Source organism: Stegodyphus dumicola, chromosome 4 (assembly GCF_044657685.1).
Source record: "Stegodyphus dumicola isolate Sdum_Otavi_A_Nest chromosome 4, ASM4465768v1".
NCBI lineage: Eukaryota > Metazoa > Arthropoda > Arachnida > Araneae > Eresidae > Stegodyphus > Stegodyphus dumicola.
In genome coordinates this window covers 108,277,847-108,303,287 of record NC_140771.1, presented here as the reverse complement: position 1 = coordinate 108,303,287, position 25,441 = coordinate 108,277,847, and the positions used below count along the sequence as shown (strand labels likewise).

Below are 25,441 nucleotides of genomic sequence, written 5' to 3'. Positions count from 1 at the left end.
TCAAAAACTACTCTTGGTTTATATTAAACAGCATACATATAAAAAGAGAAATATATAAAATGATAAAAAGTTTCTGTTATTTATAAAATATTACAGTTTGTTTACACTGATCTTAGAACTAAAACTAGAACTATTAATTTTTTTATTATTATTATTTTGGAAAGTTTTTTTTTTTCATATGTGATAAACATAATCCAGCCTGACACTCTTCACAACAAATGCAAGTCTGTTTATGTATTTTTTCTGTCTTTTTTTTTTTTTTTTTTTTTCCCCGGAAGCATCACATGGCACACTATCTTCCAGGTTCCTTTTTTATAGGATTTCATGATATATGGCTCACAAAATGCCTTCTTCAAGGTGAATAAAACCCATGCTATAATACTGGAATGTTTTGATGAACAAATTCAAAGTTTTTAAATAAAATGAACACTGTAGAGCCCTCTATCATCAAAATAATTAACACTAAGACAATTTTACCCTGCACAGAGAAAGAGTGGGATTTGTATTGAAATCAAGAGGAAGACATTTTCACCTGTGGTTTTCACACGAACCATAGCAGGCCAACTTGAAAATCCCATTAAAACTGTGGAAGAAATATGCATTGAGTTAACAGGATACAGTAGATCAAGCTTTAAATAGGCAATGAAAGTTGTCAAATTGCACCTAATATATAGAAATGTATTAGGTGGTAGAAGGTCTCAGAATAAGAGGAAATGCAGAATGATACAACTGCTGAAAACCATCAAAGCATGACTAAAAATATGCTGTTGCAGTGTGATGCAATGCAGTTGTGTTTGCAGATCTCTTACATAACAATGCAGCCTACATTTACAATACAATAGGTTCAGCTGTCAAGTCTCTGATCAACATCCAGAACTCATTTCCAAAGCAATGCACGTGGCAAAAGGACATGTCAGCTGCATTTTAAAATACTTGTGAAAATTTGATGGTCTATTGCTGCAAAAGTTTTATAACATCAGATTGACATCTATATGCATGAACAGCAAAGATGTATAAGGATAGAATCCATGAATATAATAGATGAAATAAGCTTGATAGGAGATGCACAGTGATGTAACAGCTAAAAGCTAATTAAATCATAACTCTAAAGAATTAAGGTTGCAGTGTAATCACAAGTTTACAGTGCTTCTCTCCTCCACAAAAATGCGATATACATCCACATACATGAGTTTGCAACAGGCGTTCTATCAGGTATCAAACACTGACTTCAGACTACTGGAAAAGGCATTATATGTAGGCAAAAGATTATTCCAATTTTATTACTAAACACATGAAAGATGTGTTGCCCTAACAAAGTAAAATTTCTACTGGATCAGACTAACTATGTTCGTTCGCAGGTATGGTACGAAAAGAATAAAGTATTAGATCCTTCTGGTAAAGTTAGCTGTATACGAATAGTTACAGTTAAAAAGTTAGCTGTATACGAATGCACGTTGTTTGGATAATGTATGGTACAAATTCCTCGATTTCTACCACTTTTTGAGTTGATGCAAAGCAAGTTCAGGCTATTGAGTAAATGACAGATCTGTGAAATATTAGCAAAATATTCTAAACTTCAATAAACATTCAGTATATAAAAATGTGAATGTAAAAGAATTTTCAGTACTATTTAAATTCTCAAAGACTTGATTTTAAAAGCTTTCTTGTGCTTGAAATTAGAAACATTTAAATAAATACAGTTAAGTCCATGGAAAAAATAAACTTTACATTCATGGTAGACTCTTACACCAGAAGAAAATTTCCAGCGTAAATCTTTTATCAAGAATCGAACACAGATGTCATCTGAAACAGCCTCCATTGAAAAAGCAGACAGAAATATAGATAACACAGACAGTACCTCACAAACTCCAAAAAATTAGCTAATGACTACCTGCTTGCTACTATAATTGTTTATTTGGAGTATAGAAGGTAATGGTAGACTTACAACCACTTTTTCTCCCAAAAATGGGCTGGATCTGTTTCATGATTTTTCTTCCTTTCTAGGAGCTAAAACAAAAAAGACATAAATCGTTGTAATTATATCAGGATATAAGTCAGTAACATTTTAAGTTATGTATTTGATACAATAAATTTTCAGTGCTTGCATTTTCTAAAAATAAGCAGTGTAAAGGGGTCATTTTAGATAGGGTCATAGAACAGTCCAGTATAGTGCAACAAATGTTTATTAACAGGTTTAAGTTACACACGGACATTACATTTAACTTTAAGAAAACTTACAGAGCAACAGTCTGGTACAACCTATCAAGTGGGAGCCTTGGCTTTTACTGAAGTACTTCTCTGGCTTCTCACCAGAGGGCATCCTTGTTGTCACAGTTAGTCCAACAGTTTATGTTAAAGGATTGGTTACAGCAGTCTAATTTTAGTAAATACTCGTAAAGTCACTCGAATGAATTTTACAAAATCTATTTTCTGGCACGCCATTTCTCTTTTTTGATAAACTTGGAATTTCTTGTACTATATTTATAACAATGTAAATTCAGTATTCTTATTATAAAAATTTGTTTTTGAATGCATGCTTTTCATCCTACATAGCACAGAGTAAAATTAAAGTCTATTTAAAAGGCAGCTAGCTTATTCTTTAAAAAAAGAGGTAGTCTGAACATTTTTCATTGTTGCAGCCATTAAAATTTTAAATTATAATATGAGCAATTCTTCCAAAATTATATATTTTTTAAAAATTTACAGCTGCTTTTTTTAATCTGTCATATGAGATATTATGCTTAATACAATTAAGTAACACAATATTCTGATAATTTGAATGCTTTAGTTTTATTTTAGTTCTTAAGAAATCCAAACAGGATGTTAATTTACTTCCCAGATACTTTTAAATTTATTTCCTCTTTTTGGAAAATTACCAAAATCATACTCAAATATTAACCCCTTCGAGCCAGGTAGCGAAAACGCGCGCTTATCGCGGAGGCCGGCAGTGTCTTCCGCGAGCGTCTCTCCAGGGCCGGGGGCTTTTTTGCTACTAAGCCTAAATCCATGAAATTTCCGAAGTATCAACGCATTGTTTAATAATGCTCTATAGAGTATTTAAAGGGCTTATGCTTTATAGATATTTTTATATATATACTTTAATTACCTTATTTCTTGTTTAAATGTATATTTTACACATTTTATTTTAGTTACTCACCATTTTATGACTTTTAACATTATACATCTGAAAACTAAATATATTACTTAAAATTCTCTTTTCGCATGAAAAATTTTAAAACAGGGATCTATACACAGTCCTATGTTACATTCCTTGAACTCGTAATAACCCATTTGCCGTTTTGGAGGATTTTTCCGGGAATGTGAACAAACAAAGCATCGTCGTCTCATTTTCTTATCAGTCTCTTCTGAACAAAGTTTTGGAAAATGTCTTTCAGTTAATCTTTCAGAATCAATATCAGAATTTCAGAATCAATATCTGAAATATTTTACATCATTTCTGCTATTTCATGCTCTGTTAAACATTTTCGACGCTTCGACATTGAAACGGTAAAAACAGAAAGAATTCACGTCTAACAAGATCTAATTATTTTCTAAAAACTGAACTGTAAACCGAAATACTCAACGCTTTAGTGCATATAAAACTTCTACTTACAATAAACAACTACCACGTGCAAATAAAGTGCGATTTAAAGAGACGTCATAAATCACGCCATTCGGAAACATTTAGTTCCCTGTTTGTTTATATAATCAAAAACACGTGTATGTGAGTCATGCTTCTCTCATTTTGAGTAGAAAGTCTAATGTACACGTATCTGAAACCATATGGACATACAGTGCCATCTTGTGGCAGAAATTATAGTTTGAAAAACGTTCCAAGGTACTGGCACAAATATGTGACAGTAGGTAGAAAATGCAACAATGCTCTGGCACGCCTGCGTGTCAGCCGGTAGATAAGTGTGTTCACTGCTGGCACGTATACGTGACAGTCGGCGCGAAGGGGTTAAAGAACTTTATAAATTACGACAAACATGTTTTGTTCTTTCAAAAAGGATTCTAATGAAGGTTTGGTTTGGTTTATTTAATTGCGGCAAAGCACACTAGGGCTATTTTCCTAAGGGGAGGGATGCCTTTGTGGAGGACTTTCTAAGGGGACCTGACTCATATACACGTTACACATGGGGAAAACCATGAAAACGCCCATGCAGCCAGCCTGTTCACGGGATTCGAACCTAGGACTGAACTACCAGAGTTCAGAGACTTTGTTTTTGAAATTTTACTTTTTACCAGAGTTCGACTTTACCACTCGGCCGCTGGTGGGCCTATTCTAATGAAGGAATTCTAGTTTACATCTCCATGATGACTTATCATAATGCAGCTTATTCAACTGGCATTTCTTGAAGATTTTATTTTTTCCATCTTGCAACTGTTCTGTAAAGTAAGGTGAATTCTTAATAAGTATCTTGAAAATTCTGACTCTTTCATACTGTATGAGTTTTGGCACATTGAATCTTTATTCACCCGACCGCCTCATTTGCGACCATGAACGCAAACATGTATGTGCCATTTGGATTGAATTATTCTCAAAATAGAGTGGAAAGATGGGGACTTTCTTTCCCTTGAGCATGCAAATTCTTTCTTGCCGGAGGTCTTCATGTGACTTTTCACGTCGCAGAATGTACTAACGCCAATTTTGAATGAGTCTATGGGTTTTCGCAGAATGCCAACCAAGGTTGCGTTTGAGACGGTCGAACTATATATAAGCACAAAAGTCATTATACTGATCCTCTTAGACCTAACAGGTTAATGTAGAAGAATTTTTAAATTAAAAATGAGCCATTTGCAATTTTCCTTTGACAAAAATATCAATAAAAAGGGTAATCTTCAACACTACACACTAAGAAGAAACAATTAAATGACCAATGGATTTGGTCATAATTCCCCATGAATGTTAGCAAGTATTTAGCCATTGGGAAAAAAGATTTTAGATGCCATTGGAATCAAGAGAAAGAAAAGAAAAATGAATGTCGACACAAATAATAAGCCAACCAGAAGCTGAATACAAATTCGCTGAGCACACTGGTTGTTCAATTCTCTGCAAAGAGGCTGGCTGCACGACATTTTCATGGTTTTCAACATCTATAACATTGATAGAAGCCATTTTAGTCAGAAAATTTTCTATAAATGTATCCCTTTCTTTAGGAAGACAGTCCTTGTGTGCTATGCCATACTCAAAGAAGCCAAACCAGATATATGCATAGGAAAAAACTACATACCACTTTCCTAGAGAAAATGCTGAAGATGATGATGGACTTCTAGAAATTGTTGGTTGATCCCAGAATTTACGGGCATTATTTTCCTCATCCACAGTATCAACATCAATTTGCACATCAGACAACTGCTCAGCCATGTAAGTCCTTCAAAATAAATAAATTATACATCAAAAATTAGTGTACTTGCCACACACAGTAGTAAATATGTAGTTTTATAGAAATTCTAATAAACAATGCATAAACTGATAGGAAAAAGATTTTAACCCTTTCCCTCATGCTACCTTTTAAAATTGGAATTTCGACCCCCCCCCAAAAAAAGGTAGATAGTTTAATCAAGCCTAGAGTAGTATACAGATAAAATTTTGTTATCGTTTTAATACTGTGGGTGTGCCTAAAGAGGGCCACTGAATGAATAGAGCTTCGAAAAGAATGCTGAAACAAGCATTGCTGGGAAGGGCGTAAAAGAGCAGGGGATTTTGCCTACAATTAAAAAACACTAGATTCTGAATACTGTAGCAGATTTAGCATTACCCAGGGTGTGCCATGGGAAGGCCTGCTACTCTACAAGCCTCTATAAAAGCTCTTCTTGGTTATATGATGATTACACGCATATGAATGGGAAAAAAGTAACTTGAGTATATTATATTTACATTATTTAAATTTCATATTTACACTTTCGTCTATTTTTTTCGTGGTGGTACTTTTAAGAGAAAGTGACACCACCTTTAAAAGAGCACAACCCAATATTGCATTTTTTGCACATGTACCGGTATCCGTATCAGACTCACTATCTGAAAGCAATTCAAGAAGCAATTTGAGTGCTTCAGCCCTCTCTGATCCATTTGGAAAATAATTAAAAATCTGAAAAAATAAACTAATATTATATCTACATCTTGAAATTATAATCTCTAAAACAAAATTAAATAAACATCTACTACTCAAAACTATTAAACGTAGCGCTAACAAAACTTCCTTGAACGAAAGCCAAAGAGAACTAACTGTTCTAGTGAAAAACCAAACAGCTAACTGATAAAATTACACCTGACCTTCAGAAAAGGACCCGAACAATTTCTTAGTTGATAACAAAACCTTACCTCAGTAAAAAGAAAACAAAAAAAAAAAAAAAAAAAAAGAAATGAAACACAGATGTGGACCCACCTTTCTATTGTTAATGAACTGATCGATGAGCTGCAAAGAAATAAAGATACAGTTGCCTCTCAGTGAGCCCACTCTGGGAACACCTGATTTTTGTCGTTCGATATTAAGCAAGATTTCAAGATAAAAATTTAAAACCAATATAGAATAAGGAGATTAGCATACAGCCAAGAAAATAACATAAAAATTAATTTTCAAACAATTCCTTTTATATCCTAAAATCATTTAGAAGACTTCTTTGAAAAATGAGTGTCTTTAAAAACTAAACATGGCTAAAATATATGGATGGTTTGTGTTGGGCTGCCATCTACTATAAATAAAAAAGTTTCAGAGTAACTTATAAATCCTTTCTCATTCAATTTTTCTGTGTGTACAGAAGAAAATTTTTAGGTGCCACAATGGGTTAAATAATGAATTCCATTTTTAAATTAAATTAAAGAATAAAAAATAAATTACATTCTGCAGCTAAATATATACACTGGCTTCAAAAAGTTAAGCATGCACATTAGCAATTTTTGAAAATGTAGTTAAATTTAAGTGACTGAAAATCACTATGAATACAGATGGCAGTATGCAAATATTGCATGTTACAGCTAATGACGACTGACTGTCTGAACATATGCTAATTAGGTAGTCATTGAAGATGCCCACATTTTGAAGTGTTTGAGGATGTTCATATAAATGCTGATATGAAGTGTTTATGTCAGTAGTTATTAAATGACCAAATGAGAACAAACACATTTAAAGAAATTATAAAAAATCTAGTTTTTTAAATAAGCATCAATAAAGTAAAGAATTAAAAAATGTGTCTAAATTAACAACTTTTACTGACTAAGATTTCCTAACCATTCACTGCCTCACTTTCAAATCAAGGAAAATAAATAATAAATTTCTAACAATTAACACAAATAATAAATTTTATGAGAGGACAAGGACAAATTTTCTAATAAAAAACATTAAAGATTATCAAAATACCTTAAAACCATTTTCTTGAAAATAACATCTACAACTCCTTCAAACAAATCTGCTTTCAATCTTTTACTTATCAGTGTGTTTGATTGTGAAAGATTTTGAAAGTATTTGATATTTGAAAACCATATTCCAAGCTGTAATTCTTTCCAAAATTCTATAGTAATTTCTAATAATTTTTTTATACCTAGGAACTAATGTCAGATTTGAAGAATATGCCTCCATTCTAAATATTCAATTTTTAAATAAGTTTGAAAATTTATTTTTTTTTTATTTATTTCAATTTCATTTCCATACCAATTTTAGCTTTTGCTAAAATGAAAATTTCTCTTGCCTGGGTGAAAAGGGTGATTCTAAATATGAAAGAAATAAATACGATATTCTACTGCACCTGGTTTATAAGATTCTATAAATAATGAAATTTTTTTTTACTATCTCTTTCTATAAGAACTTTTAAATTGTAACTTAAAACACTGTTATTTGAAAATTCCATAAATCTATAAAAATGCCAATTTTGTTGTGGTTGGAAAGTAATAAATTCAAGAGAGTTAGTTGCATAAAATGGAACAGAAGTTTTATAAATGAAATGTTTTGTTGCAACATTTTGGTTATTTACTGGATCTTTGCAATCAGTTGAGAGTTTCATTTTTCACACCAAAATTTCCTTCCTCTGTTAATTTTACAGCAGAAGGAAGATAAAAGCTGGCAACGTTTTTTCATTCAAATGTATTTTTAATGTTTGTAATCCTTTTATCACTTGCATCTATAGTATCCTTAATGTTTAAATTATTGCCATTTATATATTCCAAAACAAACTCTTCATTTGTGATGGCTTTTTCATTCTTGAGGTTTTGACAGTTGGATAATTTTGAGAGTTTTTTTCCCCCCTAAACTAAAGAGATAATTTCCTGTTATTTATTGAAGAATAAAAGTTTTTCATTTTCTCAAAAACGTTTAGACACCATATTAATTTTATAGATTATTCTCTGTTCCAAAATGAAGTTAAATTACAGTTCTTCTCTGTTCTGAAACTAAGCAAAATTACAGATTGTTTCTCTGTTCCAAAATGCAGCAAAAATTCTAAGAGTCAACTGAGTACTTCTCAGTTCAAAATGAAAATTAACATATTTAAGACTAAATGGGCTCTACAACATAAGAGATGGAAAAAGAAAAAAAAAAAAAAAAAACATAGAATGCACACTTCCAAACTCTTTACATTTTAGCAGACATCCTGTTACTACTTTGATAATATTTAATCCTGCTTTCTAAAAGCAACAAATACATTTGGTTTCATTTCTTATCATTAAAATCCAGTTCAATGCTAACCAATAAAAAATTATATCTAGATTATCAAATATCATACTGTTCATTTTTATGTTATTTTCTCTCTTAACATACCATAGAATCACACAGACATTTAACACATCTGATGATGATTTGACTACACATTATCCCTGGTTTTCAGGATTTTAGTAATAAATTTGGATTTTAGTAATAAATTCACTCTAGTCTACTTCAAAATATTTATTTGAACTTTTTTCAATTTTAACATTTTTATTTCAGCATCTTAACATAAATGTGTGAAATAACAAATGGAACAATAAAGCACTTCTGTAACAACTTTAAAGTTGCTATTTTCAATTGTGTATAACATAGTCATATTTTTATTCCTTTGAAATTCTAGTTAAATTTGAAACCTGCAACAATCTTTCTGCATTTGGTCAAAGAAATTAACACAGGTTTCAAGAGCGTAAAAAAAATTTTACAGGTTGACTGTCTTTCGTAAATTTCAGTTTTTCTGCAAAACTGTGGTTGTACATTTTATTCAGTTTTATTTTTTAGTAACAACTGATATCTTTTTTTTTTACATTTTCATCAGTTTCAGGAAAACTTTAAAAATGAGTGACCACATAACCAGATTATCTTTACAGAAAAATGCATTGGTAGATTCAGAACTGGAACAATCAATAGTAAAGTCTTTAAAGCTCAGCACTTGTAACATGAAAGCCTTATTTTGATGATTTTTCTCAATAGTAGTGCCGATTTTTAAATTTTTGTTGTTATTCAAACCCAATCCATTGTGAACCATTTGATATTACAATTAAATCTTTGATAAAGAAAACAATCATCTGAACCCTTAACTGAAAACTCTGTTTGTATTTTCATCCTTGAGATCAACATTTTGCTGTTTTTGATTTTTTGCTTACGTTCATAACTTTTTTTTTCTCGATTGTAATGATGATTGTAATGTAATGAAATCTTTTCCACTTAATTAGAAATAAAATACGGTTACATATTTTTACCCGTCATAGAGAACGTATATCTCAGTTTAATACAAGTTTTGCTAATGCTTCAATGCCAACTCAGCTAAATTATCTTTAAAAAAATCCTCCTCCTTAAATTTTTTAAATGTTCCTATAATAGCTATTACGATTCATTCTTTTAAAAAAAAAAAAAAAAAAAAAAAAACTTGAACAAGAATTTTTTTTACAAATATCCTCTTTTTTCATCTTCAGATTCAAATGCTAAACTGCATCCCACTTCTTGTTTAATAACTCATTTTCCAGATTTGCAGTTTTCATAATAATACTCTTAACATCATGTTTTATATTAAAAATTACAGGCCTATCAAATGTTTCTGAAATTTGATTACCAGGTGCTATTTGTTGCTACAGGAAAGAATAACATCCTATGACTTATCATTGATTAAAGCATCTTTTGCAATATCACACTGAAAGAATATATTTTATGTCTGTTCATTACATCACATCTATTCTTCTTTTTCATTACACATATTCTTCCTTTTGATTGCATTCTTCATAAATTTTCCTGCCAAATTCTAATATTTTATATAGTTTATTACACATAAGTCTATTTTATATCTGATTTGATAGTATATAGTTATCAACCTCTCACAATACCACACTGAATAAGTGGTTTATAATTCTCTATTTTTCCTTTTAAATTGTATTTCTCTATCATTTTTTTAAGAAATAATCTTATATATTATTATTCTATAACTGTGTAATTTCCATCTGGAACAATAAAATTGACCTACTGAAATCCATCAAAGTATTATTTTTCATTGTTTTCACTTATATTGTACCAAGAAACACATATAGTTAATAAGCTGAATGCTACTTTTTAAAATTTTAAGCTGATGAGCAAATTCATGAATTCTTCCAGTTTATGTCTTGAATTTAAAATCCAATACAAATTTATATAGAACAAATTTTTCATCGAAATCATGTGGGTTTTGGGGTAAAGAATTTAAATCTTTGAAAGGTGATCTAGTTTAATTTTGTTTGGTTACGTATTTCACACTCTAAAAACCACAGTTAACAGGAAATTAATTAAAAAAAAACTGTCATATATATTAATTTTTTATCTGATGTTTTGAGATATTTTACTATACCTGCAGTAATGGTTTCAAATCTTATGTAGCCAGTAAAAGAATCAAACTATTCAACAAAAGTACAATTTGAAGGGTTATAACCCAATAGGCTTCCCAATAGGCTCCAGGCCATGCAGTTATCTAAATTGATAGCAGAAGTTTCAAATTTTTTTCATTTTTTTGTGTAGTAAATCTGATGTAAAACTCCCTCTAAGACCTTTTTCAAAATTTCAATTATCTTCAACCATTTTGTTGGAAATTCCCAGTTTTAATACACTACATTTCCTGGAATTTTTTTAAGGCTGTTAGCTTATGCACTCTCCTTTCCATTCATTAGTTCAGTTTTGTAAAGTCAATATAAAATCAAGATTAAGTATTTTTAAAATGAATACAGGTTGAAGCTTTGTAACACCAATGCTTGCAGTTGTATCGATGGTGTCTAAAACTTCCAATTTTCCAGCTGCTATTAAATATGAATCAGAAAGAGCAGAAATCCTCCCGTTTTTCGGTTTGGTTTTATTATCTTTGTTCAAAGTTATTCTATCTCCAATTATAATTTTTTATTTTTATTTTAGATCGCGATTTTTAAAGAAACATTCTTTTCCTTTGTATGCTTTTTGCATATTATCCATTCTGATGCTCAGAAAGATAAACACCATTTTAAAATAATGTCTCATTTGCATGGAAAGAAATGTATTACAAAAGTTCTTTACAAAACCATTAACCATTTTTTACCAATCTGTAAACAACATTATTTGATCTTTTTTACATTTAGAATGCTTAAAAAATTTTTGATTAGATCTTTTAAAAGATCTAATTTATTTTCTGAGCCCATATGTGTTAGTAATTTTGATGAGTCTGTTATTTTAAATATTTTTTCCAATCTCTGACACTTTTCCTTTTTTATCATTATCCTCTGCAATTGGTTTCTTTTCTTTAATTTCTGCATCAGTCAAAATTTTAGCTGAAAAATTTGGCTGTTCAATTGCCTTCTTTCATTTCTTAATTTTGTTTTTAAATCACTGGTCTTTTTCAATCATTTGAGAAATTTTTTCTTCATTAAGAGTGCTATTTAGTTTTGATGGTAGATCTAAATAATTTTCTTCAACGAAAAAAAAAAAAAAAACTTATCTTAGTCATTATTCAAATCAAACAACAGAAATTTTCAATGCCTTTGTTGGAATTGGTTTTTATTTCACAGGTCTGGGTTTTCTCTATCATATCAATATCAATTCAAATTTCTGAACTGATTTTCAATTTCCTTTGCAAACTTTTCTTCATTATATATTACATAGTATGATATCTTTTTGCAATGTTATGCCCTCTAAAACCTTTTGTAACCTTTTATATTTATAACAATAGAAAATTTACATCAAGCAAAATTTCTTTCTATATAAGTGACTAAAGTTAAAATTATGACACAGAAGAGAATATTATGGATCCAAATCAAACTCCTTTCATGCCTATCCACCCTTCCAAGACCTGTGTTTGCAAGGTAATCTGAATTAGAAAACAAATATTTTAATGAATTTACTTGGGAAACTTTTAAATTATGATACATTATATATATGTGTGCTGAAAATACTTATAAAAATAAATGTCCAGTTTTTAATTGGAATACATAACAGATTTAAAGGTATTCAAAGAGAAGATATAAATTTTATAACTAATAAAAAGTTACAAAACGAATTGCTAAGAAAATATGACAAATCTAGCAAATTATTCTTTGTGACAGATGATTTAGACACATTTGTATAATTAGAAAACCTGGATCCAAACAAAAAGAATATTAATTCTGCACAATGACTGTCTTGCTAATGTTTAGACAAGTATTAAAAAATCACATCTGTGGTAAATACAGGGTTGCCACTCAAACAGGAGAATGAAAGTCCCGGACTTTTCCAGGTGTATTTTAAGAAAATCCCAGTCTATCCGCGTAATGCAAGTTGGCTGTGCTAAGAGGTAAATTAATTATGGTATTACTTGAAAACACAAAAATTTGCCAATTACATATGACTTTTATATATATATCTATATAATTCCCAAAGCATTACTATTATAACCATAATAGGAGTTGTTTTCTCCACTGAAGACTGATATTAGAATCTGCGCAATCTGGATTTACTAGTCTTTTTTTGCAGACATTTTTCAGCTAAACAAAAGAAAGAAATTTCTTTAATGATATTTTTTAATAAATTTAGGTATTTTATATTTATTTAGCAGCATACATATGCACAAAATATGTGCATTAAATTTCGTGATGGTATGTCATCATACTGCTAGAATTAATTTCAGGATTATGACTGAGAAAATTTCCTGAAATTTGAAAGTATTATTTACTAGTAATAAATAAATTTAGAAGGAAGAAGCAACATTAAATGATATGAATATCATAAAAATAAAGATAATTACTTAAAAATTGAAATTAGCATAATCAACGATATTTTAGCAAATATAATTATATTAAATGGTTAGCCTAGATGACTGATTACTATTTTTTTTATTTTACTGCAAAATGACAAATAAGGCATTTATTAAAAAGAAAAAAAAAAAAAGGTTTACAAAATTTTGGTGCAAAATTCTAGTATACGGTAAGGCCATAACATGATTTTGAAAATTGGTGCCAACACCAAAATGATTCATTTATTGCTTATCATAATGTCGCCAAATCCTGTGTGTGCCATACATTAAAAAGAAAAAGAAAAAAGAAAAAAAAAAAAAAAGGTTTAAAAAAATTTGCGGTAAAATCCTAGTATACGCTAAGGCCTTGGCACGATTTTGAAAATTGTCGCCAACACCAAAATGACCCGTTTACTGCTCATCATAACATTGCCAAATCTTGTGTGTACTGTACATGGAGGTTAGAATAGAATACATAAAGGTTATTCTAACCAAAGAATGTCTATGTAAAGAAGGAAAGGTTCTATAGACATAATGCTATTACACCTTTTAGAAAGCGGAGGGAAAATTCACCAAGGGATTTCGTGACGGAACCTGGTGGCCAGAAGTTTCTTCTCTGTGATGTGTACGGGAAAATGGGGAGCTTAAGAAAAATGTTCTTTGACAAAACGTTTCTTCTTTGATTTTTTGCAATAATTAAAACACGAATTTTCGTAGTTTTTTTTTTCTTTTTCTTTTTGCTCAAAATAGCTAATCTATTAATTAATTCACTTGCTCAAAAAAGTATTTTTTCATTTAAAGACATTTTGAACGATATTCATTTTATGAACTCTTTATAACGTGATCTTCGAACTTTGACATACGCTTCGAGCTTTGGTGGCAGATATTTCGCGCATGTGTAGCTGTTTGCCTTAACATTGGAACGAAGACACTCCTGTTGCAGAGAAGTTTTCCTTCTTAACAATACATATTCTAACCTCCATAGTACCGAATACTAGGATTAAATCAGTTTTGTTTTATATGAGAATAAGTATTTTGTTTAGTTCAACATGCACTGCACATGCCCATGTGATTCTCAAGGTTACTCGAAAGCAAAGTTGCTGGAAACTTGCTTTGCCTTTCTAAAAGACAATCTAATTGGAGCTGCGAAAATTAACTCCATGCCAGCTGCCCAAACATCGGCGCAAAACTAGCTTTTTTGGGGGTGATTGCCGTATGAAATTCCGACTCTTCCCGGTTTTCCAGATAGCGTGGCAACCCTGTAAATACCCCATCCCTCGTTCATATAACTCAAGGCTATTATAATATTTCTAAAGAAATTAGCAACAACTGTAATTATTTCATATATTTAACCTCTTTGCACCGGGTTGCACAAACGCACGCTTATCGCGGAGGCCGTCAGTGTCTTACGCGAGCGTCTGTCCAGGGCCGGGGGCTTTTTTGCTATTAAGCCTAAATCCATGAAATTTCCGATTTATTGTTTAATAATGCTCTATAGAGTATTTAAACGGCTTATGCTTTATAGATATTTTTATATATACTTTAATTACCTTATTTCTTGTTTAAATGCATATTTTACACATTTTATTTTCATTACTCACCATTTTATGACTTTTAACATTATACATCTGAAAACTAAATATATTATTTAAAATTCTCTTTTCGTATGAAAAATTTTAAAACAGGGATCTACACACAGTCCTACGTTACATTCCTTGCACTCGTAATAACAACATTGATGATGAGGACATTAATTAATTAAGGATTAATGATGATGAGGACATTTCGGACATCTGCATGCCGACGTACTTGGCATGCACATGTCCGAAATGTCCTCATCATCATTAGATTCGCCAGATTCTTTATGATCAGAATATATCATAGTATCACTATCACTACTATCAGAATCTGTTTCAAAATCAATATCTGAAATATTTTGCATCATTTCTGCTATTTCATGCTCTGTTAAACATTTTCGATGCTTTGACATTGCAACGGTAAAAACAGAAAGAATTCACATCTAACAAGATCTAATATTTTCTAAAAACTGAACTGCAAACCGAAATACCCAACGCTTTAGCGAAAATAAAACTTCTGTACTTACAATAAACAACTACCACATGTGAATTTAAAGAGACGTCATAAATCACGCCATTTGGAAACATTTATTTCCCCTTTTGTTTATATAATCAAAAACATGTGTATGTGAGTCATGCTTTTCTCATTTCGAGTAGAAGGTCTAATGTACATGTATCTGAAACCATATGGACATACAGTCATCTTGTGGCAGAAATTATAGTTTTTAAAACGTTCCAGGACACTGGCACAAATAAGTGACAGTCGGGGCTGAACGGGAAAATACTCTGGCATGCCTGCGTGTCGGCCGGGAAGTGAGCATGTTCGTTGCTGGCACGTAGACGTGACAGTCGGCACGAAGGGGTTAAATTTGCATCCAAAAGAAATGCAACAGATAATGACAGAAATTGATGGAAAATTAACAAGAGAAAAATTTAGTGAAATGTACAATAGGTACTAAATTGAAGAATACTAAAGAACCCCATGATTTCATCATGTTTGATCATCCCATTTATATAAGGTATTTCTTTTTTTTCTTTTTTTTCTGTATCTCATTTTATGATTTTTAAAATCAAACATGATGAAATCTTAAAAAATGATAAAAAAAAAAAAAAAAAAAAAAAAAACCTCATATAAATGGGAAAGGAATTTAGAAGATTGACTATACACTTACTGGAAGAGTTTTCAGTCTCTAAACATTTGCTGTGTGCCAGTTCCCTACTGGTTTTTGCAATTTTGCTGCTAGCAGCATTGAGTATTGTAGCTTGAATTATCAAAATTCCAGTAATCATTAAAAATTTCAGAAAGAAAAGAGGAATATTATACTCGTAAATTTCTTAAATCTCTGTAAAATTCTCTTAGAGCTAAAAACATGACAGAGAGAAAAGTTTTAGAAAAAGAGCCAAAATGTATTAAAGATTTACAGCTTTTTCAAAATGAAAAATGCATAAAAAAGAAAAACTTGAATTGTTATTAGATTTTTACACCATATAAATAAAGAAAAGAAAAGTTGTAATTAATTCACTAATTAACAATTCACCCTAAGATATGCATTTGCCTGGGCATTCATTTACAGAACCTGGCACACATCTGTTATGGAGAAAAATTAGATTAAATCCTGATTTAGCTTACAAAGAATGATCTAATAAAGTGGGCGAAAAGTATACAGACATGATACATGTCATTTAAAAAAACACATACAAAGCCTAGAATGAATGTATGTGATAAAAATATGATAAAAGCTTTAGATGCTATTTCAAATCCCACATTTTCTATAAGAATAGAGAGGAGTTATTAGATGTATTATTCAAGCAAAAAAAGGTATTTGGAATGATTGCATGAAATGCAAAGAGAAAATAAAAACTAAAAATTTGCATGAAACCATTCTTAAAAACAAGAAACCTATGCTGAAAGTTATTTGTGATGTTTGCAGTCTAAAAATGTACTTCTTTAGGTGAAACAGATTACCCCCCTAAAAAAAAGAAAAAAAAAAAAAGGAAAAAAAATCTTTAAAAATGTATATTGTAATTATGAAAGCAATTATTGCAGCCTAAGAATTGAAAAGGAACACTAAAATACCTCAAAAAGAAATCAAAATCTTTTTACATTAATTAGCGAGATGTTTTTATAAAATTTCAACCACTCATTAAAATTTCAAAAAGAAGAATACATGTTACAAAGGCATTTAAAAAGATCTTTAAAGAATGAATTGTGTAATGCCCATAACCCGAGAAGGAGATGGAAAAGCCTAGCCAGCGGAATAATTAGTCCGACGGAGCAGGTGGTTCGTTGGACGGAAGTAGAAAGGACGAACAAGAAGACGAAGGGGGCGAAGAGGACTTTGCACCCTGGTTGTCGGACGGGACAGTCGGGGTTTTTTTGGGCGGAAAGGATCGCCATTTCTTTCGTGATGCAGAGATTGTTTTCCTCATCCGGCGGAGACCATGCCGGACTTACCTGTTCATGCTTGTATATTTATGTACAATAATCAAGAATTGTTTACTTATTAAAGTTATTGTTAAACAAACAAAAAAATGGGTGTCATCTATGCGTCGATCGACGGTGACATGTGTGAAGCAACTGAACCCTACACTACGATATAACACAACGATGCTTATATGTCTCGGCACGACTACCATAGTCAACTACAATGGTGGCAGCTTTGCGATCAAATGCTTCATCACAGGGGTGAGTACTGATTTTTTTTAGTTCTCTGTTCGATCGGATGCAAGGTATTTTATTTTTTTGTTTGGGTATGGCTAAAAGGTGCAAGATTGTAAAGCAAATTGTAGGAGAATATTTTATCTGAAGTTAAATTACTTTTCTTTAAGTTTATTTAAGTTATATTCTTTAAGTTAAAATTATTCTGCGTCAGGATACAAAAGTTTAGGGGTATCATAACACAGGTCAATTGAAATTCTGGTTTTGGAGCTCCGGAAATGGTGGAAGCTCGGTAGAATTTAAGTGTTATATATATATTTTATGTATGTAAACTTTTGTATGTGTTTTTGTCGTATGAATAATTTAGGGAACTGTGTATTTAGTGAAGAGTAATTTTCAGTGATATTTTTTCTTACTGCAAATACTATTTACGGTTTTATTACTGTTTCATATCAAATGTAAAGTTATTCTGAGGTAAAGTACTAAAATTTGTTAAAAGGATTGTTGTAACATTTAACTGACAGATGTCATTTTTTGTATCAACTCATAAAGTATGTAAAAGCTCAGATAATTGATTAGAGTGCATATATGCTTGTATATTTATATTTTAGTACATAAAATAATTTTTTTAGAATAACTGGTTGATTTTTGTATACCTCTTTTACAAAAATAAGTGGCTGTATTTATACTTTATGACTTATGTTATAGTAATTATCAGTGAAGTTTTTGATTTTATTGCCGTGCATATTGTTTTAATATTTCATTATGGCATATTTAATGAAAGGAAAGAAGGCTGATCTTGTACTTCTGGCCGATGAATTAGGGGAAGTTGTCTCGGATGATTTAAAAATGATCGAATTAAAAAATATCATTCTGGGAAGTAAAAATTACGAAGAGGATGTAGTTAAAGAGCTGTTAACTTCGATCATTTCTGAGAGAAAAGAGAAAGAAAATATGGAGCTAGCCGAGGGGAGGTTATGCATAGAAAGCGAATGGATAGCATTAGAAAGATTAAGACTCGAAGCGAAAAAATGGAGTCTAAATTCGGAAGGTCCGGTGGATTCGACAATGAGTCCCAGAGTTAAAAGTTTGGATGAAATTGTGAAAACTATAAAATTGCTGACGGTGAGGGTTCCCGCAGGGTCAGAAGGCTGGAATTATTTTTTTAACAGTTTAGAAAAGGCCCTCGCGAGTGAGAAAGTAGCGGATAATTTAAAATCTAAGGTGTTAATGTGTTTGCTAGGAGACAAAGCTGCGCATCTTTTAACTTATTTAGAGGAAGAACAGTATGAGGATTACGAGGCTTTGAAAACCATAGTACTTCGGGAATAGGAACCATCACCTAAGGCTTGTTTGGAAAATTTTAAACAGGCTAGAAGGAACCCGGATGAAAATTTTACTCAGTTTGCTACAAGATTAAATTCTATGTGGAGTTATTACTGCAAATTGAGGGGAGCGACGGATCTGGAAACTGTCAATCAGTTAGTAGTTGCGGACAGATTAATGAAAACACTTGATATGGAAACTGCTACTCATATTGGTATTAAGCAAGGTGAAAATTGGTGGAAACCAAAGGAGTTAGCGAGGAAATGCGATGTGTTTTTTTTTCGGCTACGGGGAAATCTTACGCTAAGGGTTATAGGAAAGAGAATGATATTAAAGAGGGATTATCACCAGAGAGGATTAAAGTAAAGCCAAAAGAAAGCTATAAACTTGGTCCAGAGAAGCAGGCTTCAACAGTGTCAAATAGAGGCAAAATAAACTCTCCTCAGAAAAATTTCGCATGTTACAAATGCGGGTCAAGAGAACATTTTAAGTGTGATTGCCCTCAAAATAAAAATACGAAGGACAAATTTGTGAAAGTGAACATAGCAAGTGCAGTAGATAGTGGAGAGGTTATACAAAACTCAAGAGAACAGAGTTATTGTTGCCAAAGCGGGACATTTTGGAAAGGAAATTTCTAGACAATCAATCGAAGAGGAGTTATGCAAATTGGATAGAGTGCAGGTTAGTGTAAACGGTCGGATAAGTAATTGATTCTGGATTAATTGATTCTGGCAGTGAGATAACGGTTGTAAAGGAAAGTATAATTCCAAATTTTAGATCTGGAAGCGGATCGGCAATTTATTTGAAGGGGATTTTTGGACCGCCGAGAAGGTGTGAGTTAGTAAAATTACCTTTAGCACTAATTAATGGAAAGGGTACAAATGTGCATCAGGAGATACTTTGCGTGGTGGCGAAATCTTTAGTTGAAGATGTTTTATTACCCCCACAGGTGTTATATATGTTACGGGACGAAAACACTTGTAAAGATCAACAGTTCAACGGAGACGGAAGTAGCAGTGGTTGGTTCTACGAATCGAAGGATTCCTCGAACGTGGGAGAGGCAGAAACACTTCAGGGTAAGTTAGAAACGGACATTCAAAGCCACGTAGCTGCTATCCCAGATGTCGGAGCGCCCTTAGTGGAGAAAACAACTAATTTATCTCAGACAACGGAGTTTCGTCAGCAACAAAAAGAATGCACTGACTTATCTAAGATGTGGGAAAGAGCGAAAATGGATAAAGGAAATTATTTTGTGAGGGACGGTTTTCTTTTCCATCGGGACAAGATTTTGGGACAGAGTGCAGAGCAATTAGTTGTTCCTAAATGCAGAAGGAATGAAATTCTAGAGCTCGCGCATGCATCAGTGTTTGGGGGACACATGGGAATTAAAAAAACATTAGAGAGGATTCGTTATTCCTTTTATTGGGAAAACGTGAAAAGAGATGTCCAGGAATTTTGCGAATCATGTGAAAGTTGTCAATTAACAAAGCCAGTGAAAGTGAAGGACAGAGCGCCAATTACTCCAGTAGCAAGACCAGGGTTACCTTTTCAGGTTGTCAATGTAGATATAATCGGACCTATAGATCCTCCTAGTTCGAAGGGGCATAAATATATTTTGTGCTTGGTGGACCAGCATACTAGATGGGCCGAGGCAGTGCCATTAACCAATCTGACGGCAAAGACTACCTGCAACGCGTTGCTGCAGATTTTCTCCAGGACCGCAATTCCTAATGTGATAGCGTCAGATAATGGTACCAATTTTAACGCAGACTTAACACGGGAATTTGAGAAAAGATTAGGATCCAGTCCGAGATTTTCGACATCCATGTACCCTCAATCAAATGGTTTAGTCGAAAGGTTTAATCAGACTTTGAAACGTATGTTGCACCATATTATTAGAGAGGAAGGTCGAGCTTGGCATGTCCAAATACCTTACGCATTATGGGCATACAGGGAAATACCTAACAGTACTACAGGGGTATCACCTTTCCAACTATTGTATGGTAGACCCCCACAAGGACCGTTATCTATTTTAAAATCTACATGGTTAGGGGAGCATGACGAATTAAAATTCGATCTGAAGCCAATTCATAAATATTTGCAAGATTTGAAGGAGCGGTTAAAACGTGCTGCTGAGCAAGCTGATCTTACGAGCGAAATCCAACAAGGTAGGATGGCGCAGTATTATAATTTGCGCTCTTCGAGTAAAACTTTTGAAATAGGAGATAGGGTTGTAGTCCTCATACCTGATTCAAGCAACAGGTTATATGCTCGTTGGCAGGGTCCTGCAGTGATAAAGGAAAGGAAAAACCCACACTCTTTTTTAGTAGAATTGGCAGACGGGAACCTTAAGCATGTACATCAAAATAAAATAAGGAAATTCATTGTGCGGTCAAATGCAATCAATGTAATGTTTGACAGGGAAGAGTTCGGGGAGGTAGACAATATTCCCTCTACTTTAGACCAGGATAGTAGTTTTGAAAGTATGTTAAATAATCTAAGTACCACTAATCTTAACAACAAGCAGATTAATGATCTAAAACTACTGTTGGGAAAGTACAAGAAGTTATTTTTGAGACATGTTCAACCTGCTAGAGTAGGACAACATAAGATTGATCTTATGCCTGGAGCAGACAGGAAAAAACCTCATTGTTATGGCATTCCAATGGCATATCGCAAGGAGGTGGACAAACAAGTCAAGGAACTTCTAGAACTGGGTCTCATTGAACCGTCGGAAGCGGACATAGCCCATCCGGTTGTGTGTGTGGTCAAGAAAGACGCGACAATCAGGATGTGCGTTGATTTCAGGACGTTGAATTCGATCACTAAAGTGCCGGCGTTTCCTATGAAGGATATGCATGAATTAATATATGTGGCTGGGCATTCAAAATGGCTATCAAGTTTAGATATGCGCAGAGGATACTGGCAAATCGGAATGGAGGAATGAAGTAAACCACTGACAGCGTTTTCAACTCACAACGGGACGTTTCAGTGGAACATCATGCCGTTTGGTTTGGCAGGAGCGTCAGGTACCTTTCAAAGAGAAATGAATAAGGTTCTTTTCCGGTACAGCGATTTCGCCCAAGCATATATAGACGATATTATAATTTTTTCAAACACATTTGAAGAACACCTGAAGCATCTAGAAACAATCCTTAAGATACTGGAACAGTTAAAATTTTCTGTCAGGCTCAGTAAGTGTGATTTTGCAGCTAAGGAAATAGATTACCTAGGACATAAGATAGGAAACGGCAAAGATGGCCCAGATCCTAGTAAGATTGCAGCAATTAAAGTGCTAGAAAGGCCCACGAATAAAAAGGGAGTTTGTTCGGTATTGGGTCTCATGGGATTTTATCGCACATATATCCCAAACTATGCCGAGATAGCTGGACCTTTGACGGATTTGACGAAAAAGAATGCGCCGAATAATGTACGGTGGGGTCAAGTTGAAGACGCGGCTTTCCAGAAGTTGAAAGATATGCTGTGTCAGGTGACGTCTCTGTCCACGCCTGACTTTAATTTTCCACTTCAGGTGCATTCTGATGCATCAGATGTGGCCGTCGGTTGTTGTCTAACTCAGAGAGATGCACAAGGGCATTTTAAACCAATAGCTTTTGCATCCCAAAAATTTTCTGGGGCTCAGAAGAATTGGGCAGCCATAGAAAAGGAGGCCTGGGCAGTGTTATTCGGGCTCAAGAAATTTGATAAGTGGATTTTCGGGGGGACGGTGGAAATCATTACGGACCATAATCCTTTGAAATATCTCACTGAAATTACACCTAGGAGTCCAAAATTAACGCGTTGGGCTCTCTCATTTCAAAGATGGAATTTAAAAATCACTTATCATCCAGGAGTACAACATCAAGCCGCAGATGCGTTGTCACGATTGGTGTGAATAATAGTAATATTAAAAAAAAAAAAAAAAAAGGAACCACAGATATTCAGAGGTTTGTAATTCTTGCCTTAAAATACTTTTCGAGATAATTGGTTTAAATGATGTTGGTAAACAAAAAAATGTTTGTCTAATGTAGAATGTATTTATGCTGTTATGTTTAGTCTAATATTTGTATTTGTTAAACGAAAAAACATGGTAAGAAGACTTTTGTATCCTGATCAGATTTTGGTTTCTAAGTACCCCCTGCACTTGGTCCGTAAGGAGGCTGAAAAATTTCAGTATCCATGTCAGCCATCAGGAACTTTGACATTTTGTATGAAATCAAGTTTGTCAACTAATAAACCTCTGAACTCTGATTCTGACGAATTCGGAATTGCTTAGGATGAACGCTGGGTTTTGTATCTAATGAACTCTACATTATTTCTAATGAACGCTGAACGGTTCGGTTGAACCTGTTGTGAAAATTAGCCTTTAAGAGGCAAATCTTCATCTTGGTGGGGGCGTGTAATGCCCATAACCCGAGAAGGAGATGGAAAAGCCTAGCCAGCGGAATAATTAGTCCGACGGAGCAGGTGGTTCGTTGGACGGAAGTAGAAAGGACGAACAAGAAGACGAGGGGGGCGAAGAGGACTTTGCACCCTGGTTGTCGGACAGGACAGTCGGGGTTTTTTTGGGCGGAAAGGATCGCCATTTCTTTCGTGATGCAGAGATTGTTTTTCTCATCCGGCGGAGACCATGCCGGACTTACCTGTTCATGCTTGTATATTTATGTACAATAATCAAGAATTGTTTACTTATTAAAGTTATTGTTAAACAAACAAAAAAATGGGTGTCATTTATGCGTCGATCGACAGTGACATGTGTGAAGCAACTGAACCCTACGCTACGGTATAACACAACGATGCTTATCTGTCTCGGCACGACTACCATAGTCAACTACAAATTGCTAAGAAGATTCAGACCAATAAAGGTACAGAGTTAATCAATAAAGAGATTCAATTATTTAAAGAGTTACATAAACTGATCTATAACAGAAAATGCAGAAATTAAATGTGCTACAGTTGAGGGAATTCATAAGACTTTGCCTGAAAAGATTCAGAAATATTTACATGCAAACAGAACTAAAATATATACAGACCTGTCAGATATACTAATTAAATATTACAACAATTTATAACATCAATCTATAAAAATGACACTGGCAGAAACATCCAATAAAGATAACATAGTTTATAAGAATTTACATAAATTAAAAAGTCAAAATTCAAAATTGGTGATACTGTTAGGATTTCAAATTTAAGACTATTTTAGAAGGGGTTATGACCCATCATTGACAAAAGAGATTGCTACTACTTTTGGAGTTTTAATCATGGATCCTCTTTCATATACACTAAAAGATTTCAAAAACGAAGTAATTAGAGGAACATTTTATGGAAAAAAAAAAAAAAAAAAATGCTGAAATATAATAAAAAATATTAAATTTATAAAAAATCAAGAAAAAGCTAATAAACTATTTATTAAATGGCTCAGCTATCACAGACTTTCAATAGTTGAGTTGCCGAAAAATCTTTTAAAATCCTCTTCAAAATTCTGAACTCATTGATTCAGTGCATAATCATCTCTGATGATGATGATAATAATAATAATACAGTCAAAAGTCTTTAATCCGACGAAGTTTAAATCTGGTAAGATGGCATGCAGAAATTATAAAATTAAAAATATGAAACCGTAATTTATGAAATAAAGAGCAATTATGATCTAAAGAATATCAAAATTTACGAAAAAAAAAGCTTTATATTTATTTGTTTACTTTATTAAACATTTCTTTTAACGCGCGCATGCATAAACCATACATTACGCATAGTCGAAACTAGAAAATTGCAACCAGAAACTATTTGATGTGTATTTGTGATATTTATAATGACAAGGACTTTGATTTAAATCATATCAAAGATGAAGTACATCGAGATGAAATACTACATTTAGTAAGGAATTATAAGCTGAATAAAATAAAAACGTCTGCCCTGAAGATAAGGATAGTACTGACAGATCAACTTCCAGTTCATTGCGCGCCGTGTCGTACCCCCCCCACCTGCAGAGCAGCGTGAAATTGATAAACATATTTCAGAATGATTACAGAATCAAAGGATATGCCTTTATCCATTTTTTTGCAGCAATTTCACTTTTTGTTTGATGAACATCGAAACATGCTTTCGCTTTGTGGATCCTTTGGTAGCTCCAGAACCGGAAATTCTTTTTGGCATAATTAAACGCGCATGCGTTAACGTATTATGCGCATGTGTAGATGCATATGCGCATGCGTAAAGGTATTATGTGCATGCGTTAACGCAAAATTCGTTGACGCATGCACAGAAAGTTTGTAGCTTTGAGGTCCGGATTATGGATGTCCGGATTAAAGACTTTTGACTGTTATAATAAAGATGAATAAACTCAAATTGGACACATGCTAGAAAAAGCAGCTAACAACTCGGACTTCCAGTGAGCTGGAAATGATAAAAATAAAATTATAACAGTACCAAGGATGAATGAATGGCATACAATTAATAAAAAAAAACAGGCAAAGAAAAGGATTTTCTTTCACTAACAAAAGGAAGAATTTATTAAATTAATACAGAAAAATACTCAAACAAATAATAAAAATATCAATATATTATATACCAGATTCCAGATTAAAATGAGTATCATTTCTCCTGGTAAGACAGAAACAAGTTATAGCAAAGGCATAGAGTGTGAATTAATTATTTTGATAAATTAGAACAAAAACACAATTTGAATATTTCTTTAAAAATAGATAAAATTATTTAATATGTTACA

General features: G+C 32.7%; 1 protein-coding gene across 2 annotated transcripts in view; it reads right to left on the bottom strand.

The window, feature by feature from the left end:
* Positions 1–229: 229 nt before the first annotated feature.
* The window catches only part of Sgf11 (SAGA associated factor 11kDa), a 110,175-nt gene continuing 84,963 nt past the window's right edge, over positions 230–25,441 (bottom strand). For both annotated transcript variants that reach the window (XM_085815326.1, XM_035370860.2), the window contains 2 exons: positions 5,235–5,375; positions 230–2,007 (listed from right to left, as the gene is read on the bottom strand). In XM_085815326.1, the coding sequence (XP_085671452.1) occupies positions 2,001–2,007; positions 5,235–5,375 (148 nt within the window). In that variant the 3' untranslated portion in view covers positions 230–2,000. The remainder of the gene's footprint in view (positions 2,008–5,234; positions 5,376–25,441) is intronic.